Raw genomic sequence first — 19,366 nt, forward strand, 5'->3', positions numbered from 1 at the left:
TTCATTAACCTTCCTGGTGGACCTTTAAGTAATTTCTCAGTATGAAAACACATTATGTAGACAAACGTATTGGGATACACCTCCTAATTATTGCATTCAGGTGTTTCAATCAGACCCATTGCCACAGTTGTATAAAATCAAGCTCCTAGCAATGCAGTCTGTATTTCCAAACATTTGTGAAAAGATGAGTTGTTCCAAAGAGCTCCTTTAATCCAAGCATGGCAATGTGTTAGGATGCCACCTTTGCAATAAATAAGTCAATTCATAAAATTTACAGTTTGATGGGCGAGTCTGTGCTTGGCCAGGAGAACGTTGCCTGCCTGATTGCATTGTGCCAACTGTAAAGTTTGGTGGATGAGAAATAATAGTATATGTTTTTGTTTTTTTTAAAGGGATTTGGCTATGCCCCTTACTTTGAATGAAGACATTTTTGACAACGCTATGCTTTCAACTTTGTGGGCACAGTTTGGGGAAGGCCCTTTTCTATTCCCAGAAGAGTAGAGCTGCAAAGGGGAGACCAACAACATATTAATGTCTATGTGTTTAGAATGCAATGTCATAAAAGTCTCTATTGGTGTAATGGTCAGATATCCCAATAAGTTTGTCTATATAGTGTATGTAACAACTGTGTGTAGCCGTATACGGTGCTAGGTGGGGTGATCAAGCAAACATTCGACATTAGCTGAACCTCAAAGAAGTCCAAAAGTTCTAATTTACAGTGTTAAATTATACTTTGCTGCATCAGACCAGATGAAAAAATAGGTAATGAATAATAGAAAAGCCTACTGGTTCTACAAGATTTGTTTATAGAACGAAAAGTGTTGTTTGAGAAGTCCTATGTCAGAAGGTAAAGATTAGGGTTAGGCAACCTTCGACACTCCAGATGTTTTTGACTACATCTCCCTTGATGCTTTGCCAGCAGTATAGCTCAAAGAGCATTGGAGATGTTGTCCATAACGTAGTGCTGAAGTTTGCCTACTCCTGGTATAGATTTTGAGCTTGTTGAATTATTATTATTTTTTTCATTTTTTTTTTTAACTTACAGTTTTTTTTTTTTTGTTTGTTTGTTTTTTTACCTGGGGTTTACTGGTTTTGCTCTGCTTCTCTTTTGCTTCTTCTGAATTAAACCCTGCAGTGCAGGGCACAGGGGATTGCGCTTAGTAACGTAAGCCCTGCATTGCTGTCCTTAGCTCAGAGCTGAGAGCTTCCAGCTGGAGAGGAGTCAGGGAGTGGCCCAGTTGACCCCAGTTAAGAAGTCTAAAACAGTCTGACAACTTTAATTGGGGGTGCTACTGCACTCCTTGCACTATTTACACAACAGCACACTGTAGTGGTTATGGTGCTTGGAGTTTTCCTTCAGGAAATGCCCATTAGTAATGACCTTTTCTTCTTTGAATTTTAGGTATTTAGAATAGAAGTTTTGGTGAACGGAAGAAGACATTTTGTTGAGAAACGGTACAGTGAATTCCATGCACTTCATAAAAAGGTAATGTCCTCAATGTTATAGAATACAATTTTTTATTTAATTTTATTTGTTTGTAGGACCCATCCACCTGCCTATCATTTACATAAGTAGTGATCCTATAGACTGTAAACTCGTTTGAGCAGGGTCCTCTTCAACCTATCGTTCCTGTAAGTTGTTTTGTAATTGTCCTATTTATAGTTTAATCCCCCCCTCTCATAACATTGTAAAGTGCTATGGAATCTGTTGCCACTATATAAATGGCAATAATAATAATAATAATAATAATAATAAAACCATATTCCAAACATTAGGTTAAATTAATTTAAACTAACTGACCTTTTACTTTTTATTTTACATTTTTTAGATTCTTAATTTTTTTTTCATTGCAAGATGAAAAATGCAGGCAGTTAAAGACATACCAGCAAGAAAACAGCTGCTAATAAACAATACATGCTACTGTTCAAGATGTAGAGAGTACTGCACTTTTTTTTTTTTTTTTTAAAGAACAAAAGCAGCGACCCATGTCTGAATGAGTAACTAGAGAGAGGAATGGAAGTTATAGGAGACATGGAGAACATTGACAAGGCCTCTGTTATAGTATTCGGAGGGAGAACAATGCACAGAGTGCATAAACCAGCAAGAAAGAAAAAAGCAGATCCCATGCACATTAGGGCTAATTCAAAATATATGAAGTACTCAAAGACAGAATATAATTACAGTAGCGGAGTAAATAAGCAGGAGCCATCCCTAAGACACGTGGGAGATATGTTTAGAGATCCTGGTGTCAGCCAATGCCTGATCTGCAAGGCAGTAGGAACTGTGTGGAAAAAGTCTGTCAAGGCTGTGGTCAGGACAATGTCCAGCAAGGTAGTCACCATAGTTCCACACTGGGTTCCTTCAGGACGCATCAACACGACCTCATGGTCAAGATGGAAGTGAAATGGTGAGTATAAAGCAGCTGCCGAACGTCTGGCTTGGTAGTCAACGATGGCGTTCTTCAGCTTGTCCGTATGGGTGCCGTGTATGTTAACAGGATCTTTAACCTCTAGTGAGGGTGACCTTTGCATGAAGGCCTGACTGCTCGGTGTGTAAGCAGTCATCGGCAAGGCGCCATAGGCGTGCGCAGCCTATTGCATTAGGGTGTGCACCCTAAAGCACAAGCACACGCCGCATATATATATGTATGTATGTATATGTGTATATATATATACACATATATATATATACACACACTGTGCTGTGCTGTGTGTGTGTGCTGTGTGAGGGTGCTGTTAGTGTGATGTGTGTGTGACGTGCTGGTAGTGTGCTATGTGGGTGAGGGTGTTTGTGTGTGCGCGCTTGTGAGGGTGCTGTTAATGTACTGTGTGTGAGGGTGCTGTTTGTGTGTGTGCGCTTGTGAGGGTGCTGTTAATGTACTGTGTGTGAGGGTACTGGTAGTGTGCTGTGTGTGTGTTTGTTAGGGTCCTGTTTGTGTTTGTGAGGGTACTGTTAGTGTGCTGTGTGTGTGTGAGGGTGCTGTTAGTGTGCTGTGTGTGAGGGTGCTGTGTGAGGGTGCTGTGTGAGGGTGCTGTGTGAGGGTGCTGTGTGAGGGTGCTGTGTGTGGGTGCTGTGTGTGGGTGCTGTATGTGTGTTGCAGCTGTGTATGTCTGTGGGTGCTGTATGTGTGTTGGTTCTGTGTATGTGTGTGGGTGCTGTGGGTGCTGTGTATGTGTGTGGGTGCTGTGTATGTGTGTGGGTGCTGTGTATGTCTGTGGGTGCTGTGTATGTGTGTGGGTGCTGTGTATGTGTGTGGGTGCTGTGTGTCTGTGGGTGCTGTGTGTCTGTGGGTGCTGTGTGTGTCTGTGGGTGCTGTATGTGTGTGGGTGCTGTATGTGTGTGGGTGCTGTATGTGTGTGGGTGCTGTATGTGTGTAGGTGCTGTGTATGTCTGTGGGTGCTGTATGTGTGTGGGTGCTGTATGTCTGTGGGTGTTGTGTGTGTGTAGGTGCTGTGTATGTCTGTGGGTGCTGTATGTGTGTGGGTGCTGTATGTCTGTGGGTGCTGTATGTGTGTGGGTGCTGTATGTGTGTGGGTGCTGTATGTGTGTGGGTGCTGTATGTGTGTGGGTGATGTATGTGTGTGGGTGCTGTATGTGTGTGGGTGCTGTATGTGTGTGGATGATGTATGTGTGTGTGTGCTGTATGTGTGTGGGTGCTGTGTATGTCTGTGGGTGCTGTATGTGTGTGGGTGCTGTATGTGTGTGGGTGCTGTATGTGTGTGGGTGCTGTGTATGTCTGTCGGTGCTGTATGTGTGTGGGTGCTGTATGTGTGTGGATGATGTATGTGTGTGTGTGCTGTATGTGTGTGGGTGCTGTATGTGTGTGGGTGCTGTATGTGTGTGGGTGCTGTGTATGTCTGTGGGTGCTGTATGTGTGTGGGTGCTGTATGTGTGTGGGTGCTGTATGTGTGTGGGTGCTGTGTATGTCTGTCGGTGCTGTATGTGTGTGGGTGCTGTATGTGTGTGGGTGCTGTATGTGTGTGGGTGCTGTATGTGTGTGGGTGCTGTGTATGTCTGTGGGTGCTGTATGTGTGTGGGTGCTGTATGTGTGTGTGTGTGCTGTATGTGTGTGTGTGCTGTATGTGTGTGGGTGCTGTGTATGTCTGTGGGTCTTGTATGTCTGTGGGTCTTGTATGTGTGTGGGTGATGTATGTGTGTGGGTGATGTATGTGTGTGGGTGATGTATGTGTGTGGGTGATGTATGTGTGTGGGTGATGTATGTATGTGTGTGGGTGATGTATGTATGTGTGTGGGTGATGTATGTGTGTGGGTGAGGGTGCTGTATGTGTGTGGGTGATGTATGTGTGTGTGTGAGGGTGCTGTGTATGTCTGTGGGTGCTGTATGTGTGTGTGTGTGCTGTATGTGTGTGGGTGCTGTGTATGTCTGTGGGTCTTGTATGTCTGTGGGTCTTGTATGTGTGTGGGTCTTGTATGTGTGTGGGTGCTGTATGTGTGTGGGTGCTGTATGTGTGTGGGTGCTGTATGTGTGTGGGTGCTGTATGTGTGTGGGTGCTGTATGTGTGTGGGTGCTGTGTATGTCTGTGGGTGCTGTGTATGTCTGTGGGTGCTGTGTATGTGTGTGGGTGCTGTGTATGTCTGTGGGTGCTGTATGTGTGTGGGTGCTGTATGTGTGTGGGTGCTGTATGTCTGTGGGTGCTGTATGTGTGTGGGTGCTGTATGTGTGTGGGTGCTGTATGTGTGTGGGTGCTGTATGTGTGTGGGTGCTGTATGTGTGTGGGTGCTGTATGTGTGTGGGTGCTGTATGTGTGTGGGTGCTGTATGTGTGTGGGTGATGTATGTGTGTGGGTGCTGTATGTGTGTGGGTGCTGTATGTGTGTGGGTGATGTATGTGTGTGGGTGATGTATGTGTGAGGGTGCTGTATGTGTGTGGGTGATGTGTGTGTGTGTGTGTGTGGGTGCTGTGTGTGTGTGTGTGGGTGCTGTATGTGTGTGGGTGCTGTATGTCTGTGGGTGCTGTGTATGTCTGTGGGTCTTGTATGTGTGTGGGTGCTGTATGTGTGTGGGTGATTGTGGGGGCGGAGGTGGGGGTACATTACTTGCTATCCCCCCTCCCTTCTTACCTTTTGTAGGGAGGGGGGATCCTGTTGCTGCTGATTCCTTCCCTGGTAGTCCAGTGGAGAGTGAACTCTAGCCCCTCTGGGGCTAGAGGTCACTCTCGCGAGATTTGAGCGTTGCCGCGGCAACGCTCATATCTCGCGAGAGGAACCCGGCGGAGCTGCCGGCAATAGCTCCGCCGGGTCCTCTCCTGCCTCCCTCCCTGCATGTGGGTCAGTGGGGAGGAAGGCTGAGAGCAGAGCCGGCGCTCGGATAGCGCCGGCTGTGCATGAGCCGACAGGGGGGATCCTGAGATCTCCCCTGCCGGTCTCAATATACATAGGCGTGCCGCGGGATTAGGGTGTGCCCAGGCACACCCGGCACACCCCGTGCGCACGCCTATGCAAGGCGCTATCTCTTGCATGGTCAACCATAAGGGAGGAATATTGTGAGGTCAGAAGAGACCTCTGCCTCTTTTTAATGCGGAGCCATAAGGCTGCAAAAATATCATAGAAACATAGATTGTGACGGCAGATAGGAACCATTTGGCCCATCTAGTCTTCCCAATTTTCTAAATACTTTAATTAATCCCTGGCCTTATCTTAAGTCTAGGGTAGCCTTATGCCTATCCCACGCATGCTTAAACTCCTTTACTGTGTTAACCTCTACCACTTCAGCTGGAAGGCTATTCCATGTGTCCACTACCCTCTCTGTAAAGTTATAATTCCTAAAATTATTTTTAAACAGTTTGCCCCTCTAATTTATGACTATGTCCTCTTGTTGAGGTAGTTTTTCTTCTTTTAAATATAGTCTCCTTGTTTACTGTGTTGACTCCCTTTATGTATTTAAATGTTTCTATTATATCCCCCCTGTCTCGTCTTTCCTCCAAGATATACATGTTAAGTTCCTTTAACCTTTCCTGGTAAGTTTTTATCCTGCAATCCATGAACCAGTTTAGTAGCCCTTCTCTGAACTCTTTCCACCTAAATGGTTTTAAGACTATAGGGTCAGGGATACACGTTTGTGTTTCTGACCCTATAGTGTTCCATTAATTTTGCCATTCAGATTTCAGTACGCTACAATTTGAAGTTTAGTGAGCAACCCAGGATAATATGGTACAAAGAAAATACTATATCCCCACCATTTGCTGTTAATCTGTTTAACTTGCTATTCTCAGAAAAGGAATACTACCTTTTAGCTGGAAGGAGTTAGTATGATAATGCCAAAGTGAGCTTTATCACACCAAGTCAGTCCTGAAGTACCGAAGGTAAGCGGCAAACCATTCATAATAGATTACTGGCAACCAGGGACTCATGGTACCATAACCACTGCAGCATACTAGAATTTTAATTTACATTCTGTTAGAAGAGAGAATGAAGGAAGGAAAAATACATTTTAAATGGTTGTGTATCACTGTTAAAGGGACACTTTAGGCACCCAGACCACTTCAGTTAATTGAGGTGGTCTGGGTGATGTGTCCCTTTTGCACTTAGTGCTGCAATGTTAAACATTGCAGTTCTAGAGAACTGCAATGTTTACATTGAAGCTCTAAGTCTGCCCTTTGTGGCTGTCTGCCAGACAGTTACTGGGGGCACTTCCGGATTCGTAAAAGACTTTTGGTTAGTTATCTGATGCTGGAAGTCCTCAAGGACCTCCAGCGTCAGATTGTCCCCACAGGACGCATTGAATAATGCTTTTCTATGGATAGATCTAATGCGCGCGCGCAGCAGGTCTCCCCCGCCAGCTGATGTCGGTGGGGGAGGAGCGTGGGCGGAGCCTGACCAGCGCCAAGGTACATCGGTGCTGGATTCAGGTAAGTAGCTGAAAGGGTTTTAACACCTTCAGCGACATGGGATGGAGGGGGCACTCCAGGATTCTATAGTGCCAGGAAAACAGGTTTGATTTCCGGGCACTGGAGAATCCCTTTAACTCAGAAAACACAACTAAAAACACCAGAAAAAAGTGCAGTAGGGAAGCAATGAAAATAAAAATCATAATGTTAGTTATAGCATAAAATCATACTTCTCCAACAATATACACACAATAAAATAACAAACAATGTCAGACCTTAACAAATTAACCCCTATAATACCAGTAGGGTACCAATAATATGTTTGTGTATGTGTTTCTAATCTTTTTGTTTGGGTCTGACCCTTTATCACAACCCCCTTACGGTTTACCTACACCCACATCTATACTTCCTAATGTTGCAAAGTATAAGTATGTCTATCTAATATAAGATGTTTATAAAAAAACACTGCATTCCCAAATAGATCTGCTTCACTGAAATAATTACACACATATTTATAATATTAATATAGTGTAAATATATATTATATTTTATTTATTTTGTATTATTATTTTTTATAGAACACCATCAGAGTCTACTATACTGTTCAATATCGCATGGTTAGAAAGAATTTGGTTGATGTGCAATAAATCATATATAAAGTTGAAATAACATACACTTGACCAGTTTGGTATCCCTGTTTTCATGTATCAAGTCTGATTTAATAATCAGAATCATTCTTGTCCATAGACTAACCTAAACCGACCAAGATGGGAATATGATCACACAGCTTACATTCAGAATGAAAGAGGGATAAATAAAGATTCTAGAACACTGACATGGTTGTTTGTCACTAGCTGGAGATCCGGCTGTGGAATATCTATCATGCTGCTGTCCACTCTTGCAGGACACCTGAATTGTTTCAGGTTTGTCTCTCCCCATCAAGAGCAATTTATCATTTTCCCACACAGAGTATCATGGACTCCAACAGCTGTGATGAAGGCTTCTTGAAAGCTTCACACATTTATAAAGTCATAGGAAGTGAGAATAATGTTAGATCTGCTCTATTCGCTGCTGTAGTGGTGTTTGCTGCATTGCACACAGATCAGACTGCTTGGTAATTGTCCCATCATTTTGTATCATAAAACACATAGTGCCATTCACTGTCAACAGACATTGGGATGTTTTCTGGCAGATTTGCCAGTTGTAGAGGTGAAAGCATGCATATGTGAGTTGCAAACTCTAAAAAGTTATTATTTTTTTTAAATATATATATTTTGAGGGGTAAAAAAAAAGGTTTTAATTAACTATCGATATGTGCAAGCCTTTATTCACTATGTCATCAATATTGTTTACAACTTTAAATAAATAGCACTAAGCCACATTATTTATTTAACCTCTCAACTATGAAGACTTTTGTAAAAAAATTAAAAAGTATACCATCATACACGGTCCATATTTTTTTTTTCTCTGAAAATGTCAGTTGTAAATGTATTTTTCATTTCAGTATGCATTGATAGTACATTATAATGTGGAAACAAATGTGAAGAATAAATCTATAATTTCTTTTTAAAGGAACACTATAGTGTTAGGAATACTTGTTTGTATTCCTAACACTATAGTGTTCTTGAACCTGTTTAGATTTCTGGGCCCCCTTAAATCAAATAAATATAATAAAGGTTTTACTGCCCAGTGCCGAGGCTCACTCCTTGCAGCCGCCCACTCTGCCTTGCGTGTCAAATGACTTATTTTCTGTTTCTCGTCTAATCCAATGCTAATTGATGCAGTGTAGTCATTTGCTGCACATGCGCACTAGTCTCCCATATGGATGATATCACAAGGGCGGCAGCATGGAGACCAGAGCACCATGGGATAAAAATGCAAGTTTTTTATCTTAATACTAATTTTATCAGCTTAATGCAACCTTTAAGGATACTCAAGGTCATCACAATATATGTTGAACTTTATATTTTTTTAGTACTTTTGAAATCTATACAGACCTTTCGCATTTATCATATGGAATTTTATATTAATATTAGCACTGATACCCAAGCTAACAACCCTAATAAAAAACATTGCAGGTCCCATATAGCCTTACCTGCTATGTGCCTTAAGCCGACATTATTTGCCACTGATGAGAGACAAACTCTAAGGTACAAAGTGTTATGAACCTAGTTTAATAATTCTGTTAAAGACTAATGCATATTATATGTGGCTTTACCTGCTATGCGCCTTACGCCGACATTATTTGCCACTCCTGAGAGGAAAAATTGAATGTACAACGTGTTATGAACCAAGTTATTAACCCTGTCTTAAAAACTAATGTATGTCATATATAGCGTTTCCTGCTATCCGCCGTCAGCTGACATCATGGTTGTTCCAGAGAGAAAAAAGCTAATATTAAATATTACCAAAAAGTGCAGCACTATCATATGCCACACTATTGTTAAGTACTGTTATATTACTTGTCTGTCGATGCTGTTGGGGCATGGACGGAATGTTTGTAAACCATATGCACACAAAAATAAAGAATTAAAAAAAAAAAAAAAAAAAAAAAAAAATATTAGCACTGATGACATTGTCTGCAGTTTAGGATAAAAACTTGTTTGGATTATTCTGCAGTTGAAGAAAAGTATCAAAACACCAGAGATTCCCTCAAAACATGTACGAAACTGGATCCCAAAGGTACTGGAGCAGCGGCGTCAAGGCCTGGAGTCTTACTTACAGGTAAAAGCATTTACATTTCAGCCAAATGAGCAGTAAAATTGTTTACACTTTTGAGGAAGGCACGTAATGCGTAAATGTTAGGGATCCATACCTAGGTTATACTGATGTTCAATCTGCGGTATTGCTGACTGTGTTTTGTATATATTTGTATTGCTTTGCTGCAAGCTTTTTGCCTCAGGGTGACCAAAGAAATACCCATCCATGACCCATTTTCAATGCCCTGGCTGAGGGAAGGAGGTTCTCACCCAAGATTTGACGGTACATGGCCCCGCCCATCGTCCCTTTGATGCGGTACAGTTGTCATATCCCCTTAGCATAAAAACACCCCACAAAGCATGTTTCCACCTCCATGTTTAACAGTGGGGATGGTGTTCTTAGGGTCATAGCAGTATTCCTCCTCCTCAAAACACGGCGAGTTGAGTTAATTCCAACGAGCTAGATTTTGGTCTCATCTGACCACAACACTGACCCAGTTCTCCTCTGAATCATTCAGATGTTCATTGGCAAACTTCAGATGAGCCTGTACATGTGCTTTTTTGAGCAGGGGGACCTTGAAGGCACTGCAGAATTTCAGTTCTTCACGGCGTAGTGTGTTACCAATTGTTTTCTTGGTGATTATGGTCCCAGCTGCCTTGAGATCATTAACAAGATCCTCCCTGTAGTTCTGGGCTGATTCCTCACCGTTCTCTTGATCATTCAAAACTCCATGAGGTGAGATCTTGCATGGAGCACCAGACCGAGGGAGACCGACAGTTATTTTGTGTTCCTTCCATTTGCGAATAATCGCAGCTATTGTTACCTTCTCACCAAGCTGCTGATGATGGTCTTTTAGCCCATTCCAGCCTTGTGTAGATCTACCATCATTCCCTGACATCGTTGGACAGCTCTTTGGTCTTGGCCATGTTGGTGAGTTTGGAATCTGATTGATTGCATCTATGGACAGGTGTCTTTTATACAGGTAACAAGCTGAGATTAGGAGCACTCCCTTTAAGAGACTTACGTTTTTCTGGATTTTTGTTTTGTTATTCTGTCTCTCACTGTTAAAATACACCTACCATTAAAATTATAGACTGATATTTTCTTTGTCAGTAGGCAAACGATCAAAATCAGCAGGGGATCAAATACCTTTTTTCCCCCACTGTATCTATAACAGAGGAAAACAGGTATACAATGTGATGGAGATTGGTAGACTTCTGTTTTTTATTCACCTATGTTCCATTTTTTTTTAACAAAATCACTTGCCTACATTTTTCCATTCTGAAAAACAACAAACCTTTGCATAATGGTAAGCATACAATAGAAAATAAAGGTGTGTGTGTCTCTCTCCAAGCTTTAGCTGTCGGACAAATGGCCTCACATATGTGTGTGTGTTTGTGTTTGTGTGTGTGTATGTGGATATATATGTATGTACATATATTCATTATATATTTTTATATATATAATGTAGTGTGTGTGTGTGTGTGTGTGTATAACACATTATCATTTTATATTGCATTTTATACTAAAATAATATTGAATTTGCAGTATATATTGAACCATTCCATTCTAACAAATGCACATAAGCAGGTGAACATAGTGGTGCATTTGAGCTCGATTACTACAGTTGCATTATCCTTCCAAAAAAAAAAAAACCTGATTCACTTTTTCTTGTAATTATCTGTATCGATTTTCTTTGTAATGCTGTTTAAATAGAAAAATAGAAACAAAAAGGCTACTCTGTGGGGAGAAGCTACTCCAATTTTGTCTTCTGCCTTTTTTTTATTTCTGTGTAAATGTAAGTTAAAAGCACATCATTGAAGTGAGGATACATTGTAACTAAAATGTTTCTATATAGTGGTATCTGATCCGGGCAGAAAACACCGGCCTTCCCTGATTCTTATTAAAACTTTGAACGTTGAGTTAAATAATATTAATGGCTCCAGTTGTAAGTACTTAACAGTCCTCTTCCTATTCAAGTGAATGTATTGATTTGATTTAAGCTCAATGCTGTGGTTCAGATTATACGACTGATTCTATCGAAGCTTTAACTGCGTTTGTTAAGTACACCACATATCTTTAAATGAATCAAGATGATGATGTGGATTAAGAAAAGCAGAAGACCATCCATCTCCTTTTGATCAGTTAATAACTTGAATCCATCATTGTGTATATCAGTTGGACTCCGTTTATGGGATGAATGGAAGTCTCCAGCAGCTTCGGGAAACCCACTGAGTTTAGATTAGATAGGGCACATTCTGTTTTACCGGCAGGAAGCGTGTGCTTTCAGTACCACTAAGGACCTGTCTTTGTAATATTCTAGTTGAATTCCTTATTCTGCAAACTTCTGGAAATCATATGATGGCCACAGAATGAATATTTTTTTTTTATTTAATTTGCTTGATTCATTTTAAACCTTAACTGAGGAAAAAAAAACACAAAACATTTATTTGCCTATAACAGAGTTTCTCAATCCATGGCACATGCGGTACTAATTCTGGGACTGCTTAGCTGAGAACACATTGCAAAAAAACATGGTCCTTGCATTTATAGCATTTTCCATGTTTTTTCTTGTGTGGATAAAACTTGGACTTTACATGCCATTTATGTTTGGTAGTTGTTTTCTTCCAGATTTGGATTTTTTTTTTATGAGTGCATAATGCATGCCTTGCCCATGCCTTCACTGTAAGAAATTTGGGGATTTGTTCCTGCACAACTTTTGCATGAAGAATGTGTAGATTTTGTTCACGGCAGCAATGTGATACACTCACAAATGAAGAGGTCAGGAACAAAGCGGCATAGTGTAATCTGTAAAGGCAGCTAGAATGAACAGACATGGCACAATGCTGTAAGAATTGGATTCTCAAGAACAAGACTGCGTGATGTGATTTATACAGGCAGTGAGAATGGACAATAAATCGGGCAGTTACACGAACTCAAACATTCTAGATGTCATTGTTCTTGCAGATTGCACATTAGATTTCAACTACTTTCACATGTTTTTTACTGAGAAATTTAGTGGAAGGCATCTGTGCTTTTTGCACATTACGTTTTTTTAAATGTATTTAGTGAGAAGCAAGGAAGACATTGTGGATGCTTTTTTCAGATCTAGAGCCACATGGATAAAACCACTAAACCTAAACACATTTATTAAAGGGATACTATAAGTGCCAGGAATACAAGCTGTATTCCTGGCACTATAGCGCCCTCTACCACCCCACTCCCTCCCCCTCAGACGTCCCACCACAAGCGGTGCCAATTGGCATACGCGGCAAATGTGTGCGTGCATTAGACGTCCCCATACGACAGCATTGAATCAATGCTTTCCTAAGGGGATAAATCTGATGCTGGAGGTCCTCATGGAGAGCCTCTACTTTTCTTTCTTCTTCCTGTTCTCTTAACTGCGGCGCATAGAGCGTGATACACACAAATGTATTATTCACAGATAATGTATTTCTCGTGTTATACATTGCATATATTATACACGTGTTTAATGTGTTGTGCACACTTCCCATTTATGTGCTGCAGCAAAGCTGACACTCATCATTTAACATACAAAAATAAATAAAATCACTTTGAATGTCTAGAACCCCATATTAGGCGAAAAGGTTGTCAAATACAATTTTTAGAGAAAAAGTACCAAAAAATAGCTCAGATCAATGGACTACTTCCATAAGTTTTGTTTGGGTTTCCCCTGAATCCAATAGTTACCAAGCAAGTGTGCATGCGCTCTGAGCCGGTGAAACTGTTCTATCAAGCACTTGATTGGACCACAGATGACGCGGTATGACAACCGACGTGGCAATCCTTGCCCAGTGCTGGATTCAAGTTAAGTTTTAATCTATTAAGGTTTCTAATTAAATACCGGGGTGCACAAGATCAACAGTGCCCAATAGGACATTATACATCTGAAAAATCATTGTCCAAAAAAGGGGTTATGGTGAATAAAAGAAATAATGACCTAGCAGGCATAAATAAATATGTTGTAAGTAGACTTTTTTTTTATGCTGGCAATCTATAAATTGCATCACTGTTTCCTCAATGAAAAAAAGTGGTAAACCGCGCCCAAACAGTACAAGTAATAATGAAGATGTATACATACAAACTGTCCTATAATAAGGGATGTATGGAACCTTCAATAGAAAAATACAACACAATAATAGTGCAGTATATCAAGCAAGTGAGAGTAGTTAAAACTATATAGAAGACTAACTCACACTTTGCAGAGCTACTCAGAGCTCTGCCGTATAGCGCCTAGACGGTACAATCCCCGTCTCAGGATGTCAGGTGATGGTGCAGTACAGGGTCCAATCCTCCACAGTAGTATATGGAAAAAATAGAGATAGGATCCAATAGTATAGTATGTATAACAAACAGTGTTGGTAAAAAAAAAAAAGGAAAAATATCCTACTTACAGATTTCAGAGCAAATATCTTGCTCTAGTATGTACAGCATATGGTGGTATAATCCCCACCAACGGATATATGCCAGGATTCAGGAAAATCAGGAACAGCAAATAAAGTAGTAAAAACTGTAACTTTATTTAAATATAAAATATGTCTATAATAGAACAAAATCTACTTCTTCAGACTTTTTCTGTTTTGTGTAATTCTGTGTGAGATGCATTCTCAGATTAGGGGCTCCTCTGAATATAATTTTTGGCCGATCTGGGATGATTTTTCCTAGTATAGGGTCTTCCTTCAAAAGGTGCCAGTTATTCCGGATTAGTCTTTTTATTTGTTTGTTTTTATTATTATAGTCAAGGACAATAGGCAATGTAAAATCTATCCCATTATTTTTAGTGTTTTCTAGACCCTTGTTTTGGGTTAGGAGATCTTTTCTATCTAAACTTGTAATATTTTCCAAAGTTTTTTCAATTTTCTCTTGGTCGTAGCCTTTTTCAATAAATTTATTCATCATCATATTCGCCTGGGTTTTGTAAGTACCAACATCTGAGCAGTTCCTTTTTAATCTAAGGAATTGGCTTTTGGGAATACTATCAAGCCAACTCCTATAGTGGCAACTGTCCCTTCCAATAAAATTGTTAACATGAACCGGTTTAAAATGAGTTTTTGTATTAATTTTTGTATCATGGATAAAGATATCCAAATCCAGAAAAGTTACATTTGTCTTACTAAAATCCGCTTTTAAAACTATACCATCATTGTTAGTGTTTAAAAAGTCTAAAAATAATTTGGCCGTAGAAATAGGACCTTTCCAGATAAAAAGGAGATCGTCAATATAACGGAAATAGGCGGAAGAGAGAATGGTATGGAGCGGGCATGGCTGGGTGGAGAACCTGGTCGCCTATTTCCGTTATATTGACGATCTCCTTTTTATCTGGAAAGGTCCTATTTCTACGGCCAAATTATTTTTAGACTTTTTAAACACTAACAATGATGGTATAGTTTTAAAAGCGGATTTTAGTAAGACAAATGTAACTTTTCTGGATTTGGATATCTTTATCCATGATACAAAAATTAATACAAAAACTCATTTTAAACCGGTTCATGTTAACAATTTTATTGGAAGGGACAGTTGCCACTATAGGAGTTGGCTTGATAGTATTCCCAAAAGCCAATTCCTTAGATTAAAAAGGAACTGCTCAGATGTTGGTACTTACAAAACCCAGGCGAATATGATGATGAATAAATTTATTGAAAAAGGCTACGACCAAGAGAAAATTGAAAAAACTTTGGAAAATATTACAAGTTTAGATAGAAAAGATCTCCTAACCCAAAACAAGGGTCTAGAAAACACTAAAAATAATGGGATAGATTTTACATTGCCTATTGTCCTTGACTATAATAATAAAAACAAACAAATAAAAAGACTAATCCGGAATAACTGGCACCTTTTTGAAGGAAAACCCTATACTAGGAAAAATCATCCCAGATCGGCCAAAAATTATATTCAGAGGAGCCCCTAATCTGAGAATGCATCTCACACAGAATTACACAAAACAGAAAAAGTCTGAAGAAGTAGATTTTGTTCTATTATAGACATATTTTATATTTAAATAAAGTTACAGTTTTTACTACTTTATTTGCTGTTCCTGATTTTCCTGAATCCTGGCATATATCCGTTGGTGGGGATTATACCACCATATGCTGTACATACTAGAGCAAGATATTTGCTCTGAAATCTGTAAGTAGGATATTTTTCCTTTTTTTTTTTTACCAACACTGTTTGTTATACATACTATACTATTGGATCCTATCTCTATTTTTTCCATATACTACTGTGGAGGATTGGACCCTGTACTGCACCATCACCTGACATCCTGAGACGGGGATTGTACCGTCTAGGCCAGAGGTAGGCAACCTACGGCACTAGTGCCGTGCACGGCACTCGAGGTGTCTTTGCACGGCACTCAAGGCTGCTAGAGACAAATAGGCTCTGGCCTATCAGGAGTCCCAGTAAAACTTCAAATATCTGCTAATATGAAAAGATGGTGAAGGACAATCCTCAATTTAAGCATTGCAGCACATAGAGGAAATGATCTCAGATCACTTCCTCCAAGCACTTGTGAATGGGAATCCACAACGTAGTAGAGCAGCCTGCAGCTGCTGTTGCAGCTCCTGTCTTTGACCTGTACCAGGCCAGTCTGGTCCCCACTGGAACCCAGGGAAGCCAACCATACTGCTAGATATACACAGATATTGTGGATCAAACCAAGTGTTTATCTGAGTATCTGCTCCTTTCCAAATTGTTAAAATAAATGCGTGCACGTTTTGAAGTAAATTACACTGAGACACAGGTATCAGGTTAATAAAAAACTTCGGAATCTTTACTCAGGGGGCGGCAAGCCACTTATAAAGGCAAAAATACATCATATGCAAAAATTTAGATAACAGAGAGAAAACATCTCTAATTGGTTAGGTGTTAAGTGTCTTATCTAATGCACATCCTACGAGGCGTGATGTCACCATCATCCCGGGATTTTACTCCGGATATAGGCACCATCTTGTTACACGAGGTAGTTAGTCGGTGGGAGCGGGTGCTCTTGCAGCCATTTTGAGTAGATATTGAATACAGGTATACACAGTAAATAGACATTTTTACTATCACTAATTTACATTCATAACACAGAAATTAAGAATAACCCTCCCCTTATACAAATAATACGAACAGCCCACACACAAACATACACACAATCTGCACAAACGTAATCCGCTAACAATCCACATAGATGCACACAAACCCCACATGCAGCCTTTCACATGCAATACCCCAAACAGCCCACACACACTACCAAACACACAATGTGACATATCCATCCACACACAATTCCACAAGCAGCCCTCATACACAGCCCACATTCATATGTATCATACACAATACCATAAACTACTAATGAACATATACAGTATAATAGCTCATATACGCACAAATACAATGATGCAAAGCAACTGCAGTAAATATAACAAGCAGAATATGGCAGCATACACACCTAAATTTTAAAAAATAGGACCGGCACGCTACGGGACATCACAATCCTATATCGGCACAGTGCTGCTAAAAGGTTGCCTACCCCTGGTCTAGGCGCTATACGGCAGAGCTCTGAGTAGCTCTGCAAAGTGTGAGTTAGTCTTCTATATAGTTTTAACTACTCTCACTTGCTTGATATACTGCACTATTATTGTTTTGTATTTTTCTATTGAAGGTTCCATACATCCCTTATTATAGGACAGTTTGTATGTATACATCTTCATTATTACTTGTACTGTTTGGGCGCGGTTTACCACTTTTTTCCTTGTTTGTTTCACTATTCTGAGTAGGCGTTGGGAACTCCTACTCGGTTCACTGCTGCCCACCTCTAGTTTATTTAGTGAGCGCCTATTACTCCTGTTTTTACTGTTTCCTCAATGACTGTTAAAACAACAAAAATCTATATCCGAAAAACCGATCAGAACTGTTTTTTTTTCCTTTCCAAATACTTTATTATAATTTAAACAAAATGTCTCACGCTAAATCTTTAATAAAAAAACAAAATTCAGATTTGAACTTGACTCATGTTCTTGTGATAAACTGTTATTAATCAGTAGATCAGGATAAAAGCATGGAATAAGCAAGATTACACAGCCTGTTTTCATTAACGCTCTGTAACTAGTAAAGATTAATGTACATTTCTCTTGCTAATTCTTTCCAATTACTTAGCTGATATTAATTCCTTGGCCTTGTTAATTACACCGGCGCACACTGGGTCATTTTTACCCATATTTCCACAGCAGGGAATTTGAACAGCGTAACCTTGCCCTCCAAGAAGAAATCTCTGCAGATTAGGGAGTGCGATTTCAGTCTATTCGTTTTCAGATCAAACCTAATTGCTGCAGACTGGCTGCCACAGGTAAGGCTGGCTATCTTGCGTACAAGGCATGTACATTCTTCGAAGAACAAATAAGAAAAGATTAATCGTTTGTTTTGTTTCGGTTCCCAGGAGAAATGTGCCTGCTTAATCAAGAAAAATAATTTCTTCTTCTGTTTCCCTTGGATTGCTCCTCAAATGGAAATAATTACATATAAAGTGAGGGAGAAGGGTATGTTTTGAGAAATATTGCTAGTTTTCTAAAGTACCTCAATGAAATAAATGTATCACAGCAGAAGAATTAATAGGTATTGTGCACATTTCTCATAGTAAGTCATTTGGCAGTTGGATTTTTATTCCGGCTAATACTGTTCTGCTGAATCTCCATTTGTTTTGTCTGTACCTGGAGAAATCCAATCAAGAAGACAATAGTAAAAAAAAAACAGTTTTGCAAATTGCTCCTAATTGCTTAAGCACAATGTGAACAAAACATTGTTTCCAATTACAAGACTTGCTCCAAGCAAACACCATTAATTCTATCTTTCCCAATCTGATAAATAAGCTATCAAAGTGGAACCGATTCATTGGAAGCAATTAGTTCCAAACATAACCTCACAACCAGCGCTTACTCCACTGACTAATGAATGCAAATTGTGTGTAAAACAATTCTCACAAGGTCAAACCAATTGTCATTAAACTAAAAATAAAAAGCTCACGTCAGGTCATTGAACGGATCTCCTCATAAAGCAGCATATTGCACACTTTATTGTATGGAACCATCAAATTGTTAATCAAACAGCCCTTGAGGCACTTCCCCCTTGACATGCAGGATTTTCGAAGTCCATCAAGTTCTCCAAATTCACTCTCAGACTCTCGATGACCCCAAACACTGATATTTCTTCTCAGTGAGAAGCATTGCGATAAGTGCAATAACTTCCATGCATGCTCTGTACAGCCACTAATGCTTCTCTGAGAAGCATTGGATTGGGCTGACATCTTACTCACTAATAAACTTAAAGTGGGTGAAGAAGCTGCCATCGTGCATTTAGGACCCGGGTTGAGGAGAAGTTTGTCTTTTTTTTCCCTACATTTCTAAAGGGTTACATCACAGTTAAAATGAACACTCTACCACAATGAATATATTTATAATGTTAGCGTTCCTTTAAGTTTCACAAAATGAGCAGATTACAACTAATGTAATAACATCGGCCATGTAGATTGTATTCAAAGTGTTCCATAAATGTAAAGCTAAAATTTACAATCTGCTAGAAGCTGCAATTAAGATGATACAGTGAATAAGAATATGGGTTGCGCTGTCAAAGAGTAGGGCTACAGCTTAGTTACAGATTAAAGTAAATCTGTCATGTTTTTAATACTTTAATACTTTTGATAATAGATGTTAGGCAGTATCCATAACTTTCAGATACAGGTAGAGAATGACTCTATACTTGCCTATTTTAACAGATAGAAGTCCAGGAGGGATGATGGTCTTAGTAACCCAGTCTGCATC

At 39.8% G+C, this 19,366-nt stretch overlaps 1 protein-coding gene across 1 annotated transcript in view; it reads left to right on the forward strand.

Moving 5' to 3' along the window:
- Positions 1-19,366, forward strand: part of SNX24 (sorting nexin 24) — a 112,088-nt gene that overhangs the window by 51,617 nt on the left and 41,105 nt on the right. The window contains exons 2-3 of the mRNA XM_063456942.1: positions 1,403-1,486; positions 9,468-9,572. Of these exons, the coding sequence (XP_063313012.1) occupies positions 1,403-1,486; positions 9,468-9,572 (189 nt within the window). The remainder of the gene's footprint in view (positions 1-1,402; positions 1,487-9,467; positions 9,573-19,366) is intronic.

The sequence above is a fragment of the Pelobates fuscus genome, chromosome 5 (genome assembly GCF_036172605.1).
Source record: "Pelobates fuscus isolate aPelFus1 chromosome 5, aPelFus1.pri, whole genome shotgun sequence".
Classification (NCBI taxonomy): Eukaryota; Metazoa; Chordata; class Amphibia; order Anura; family Pelobatidae; genus Pelobates; species Pelobates fuscus.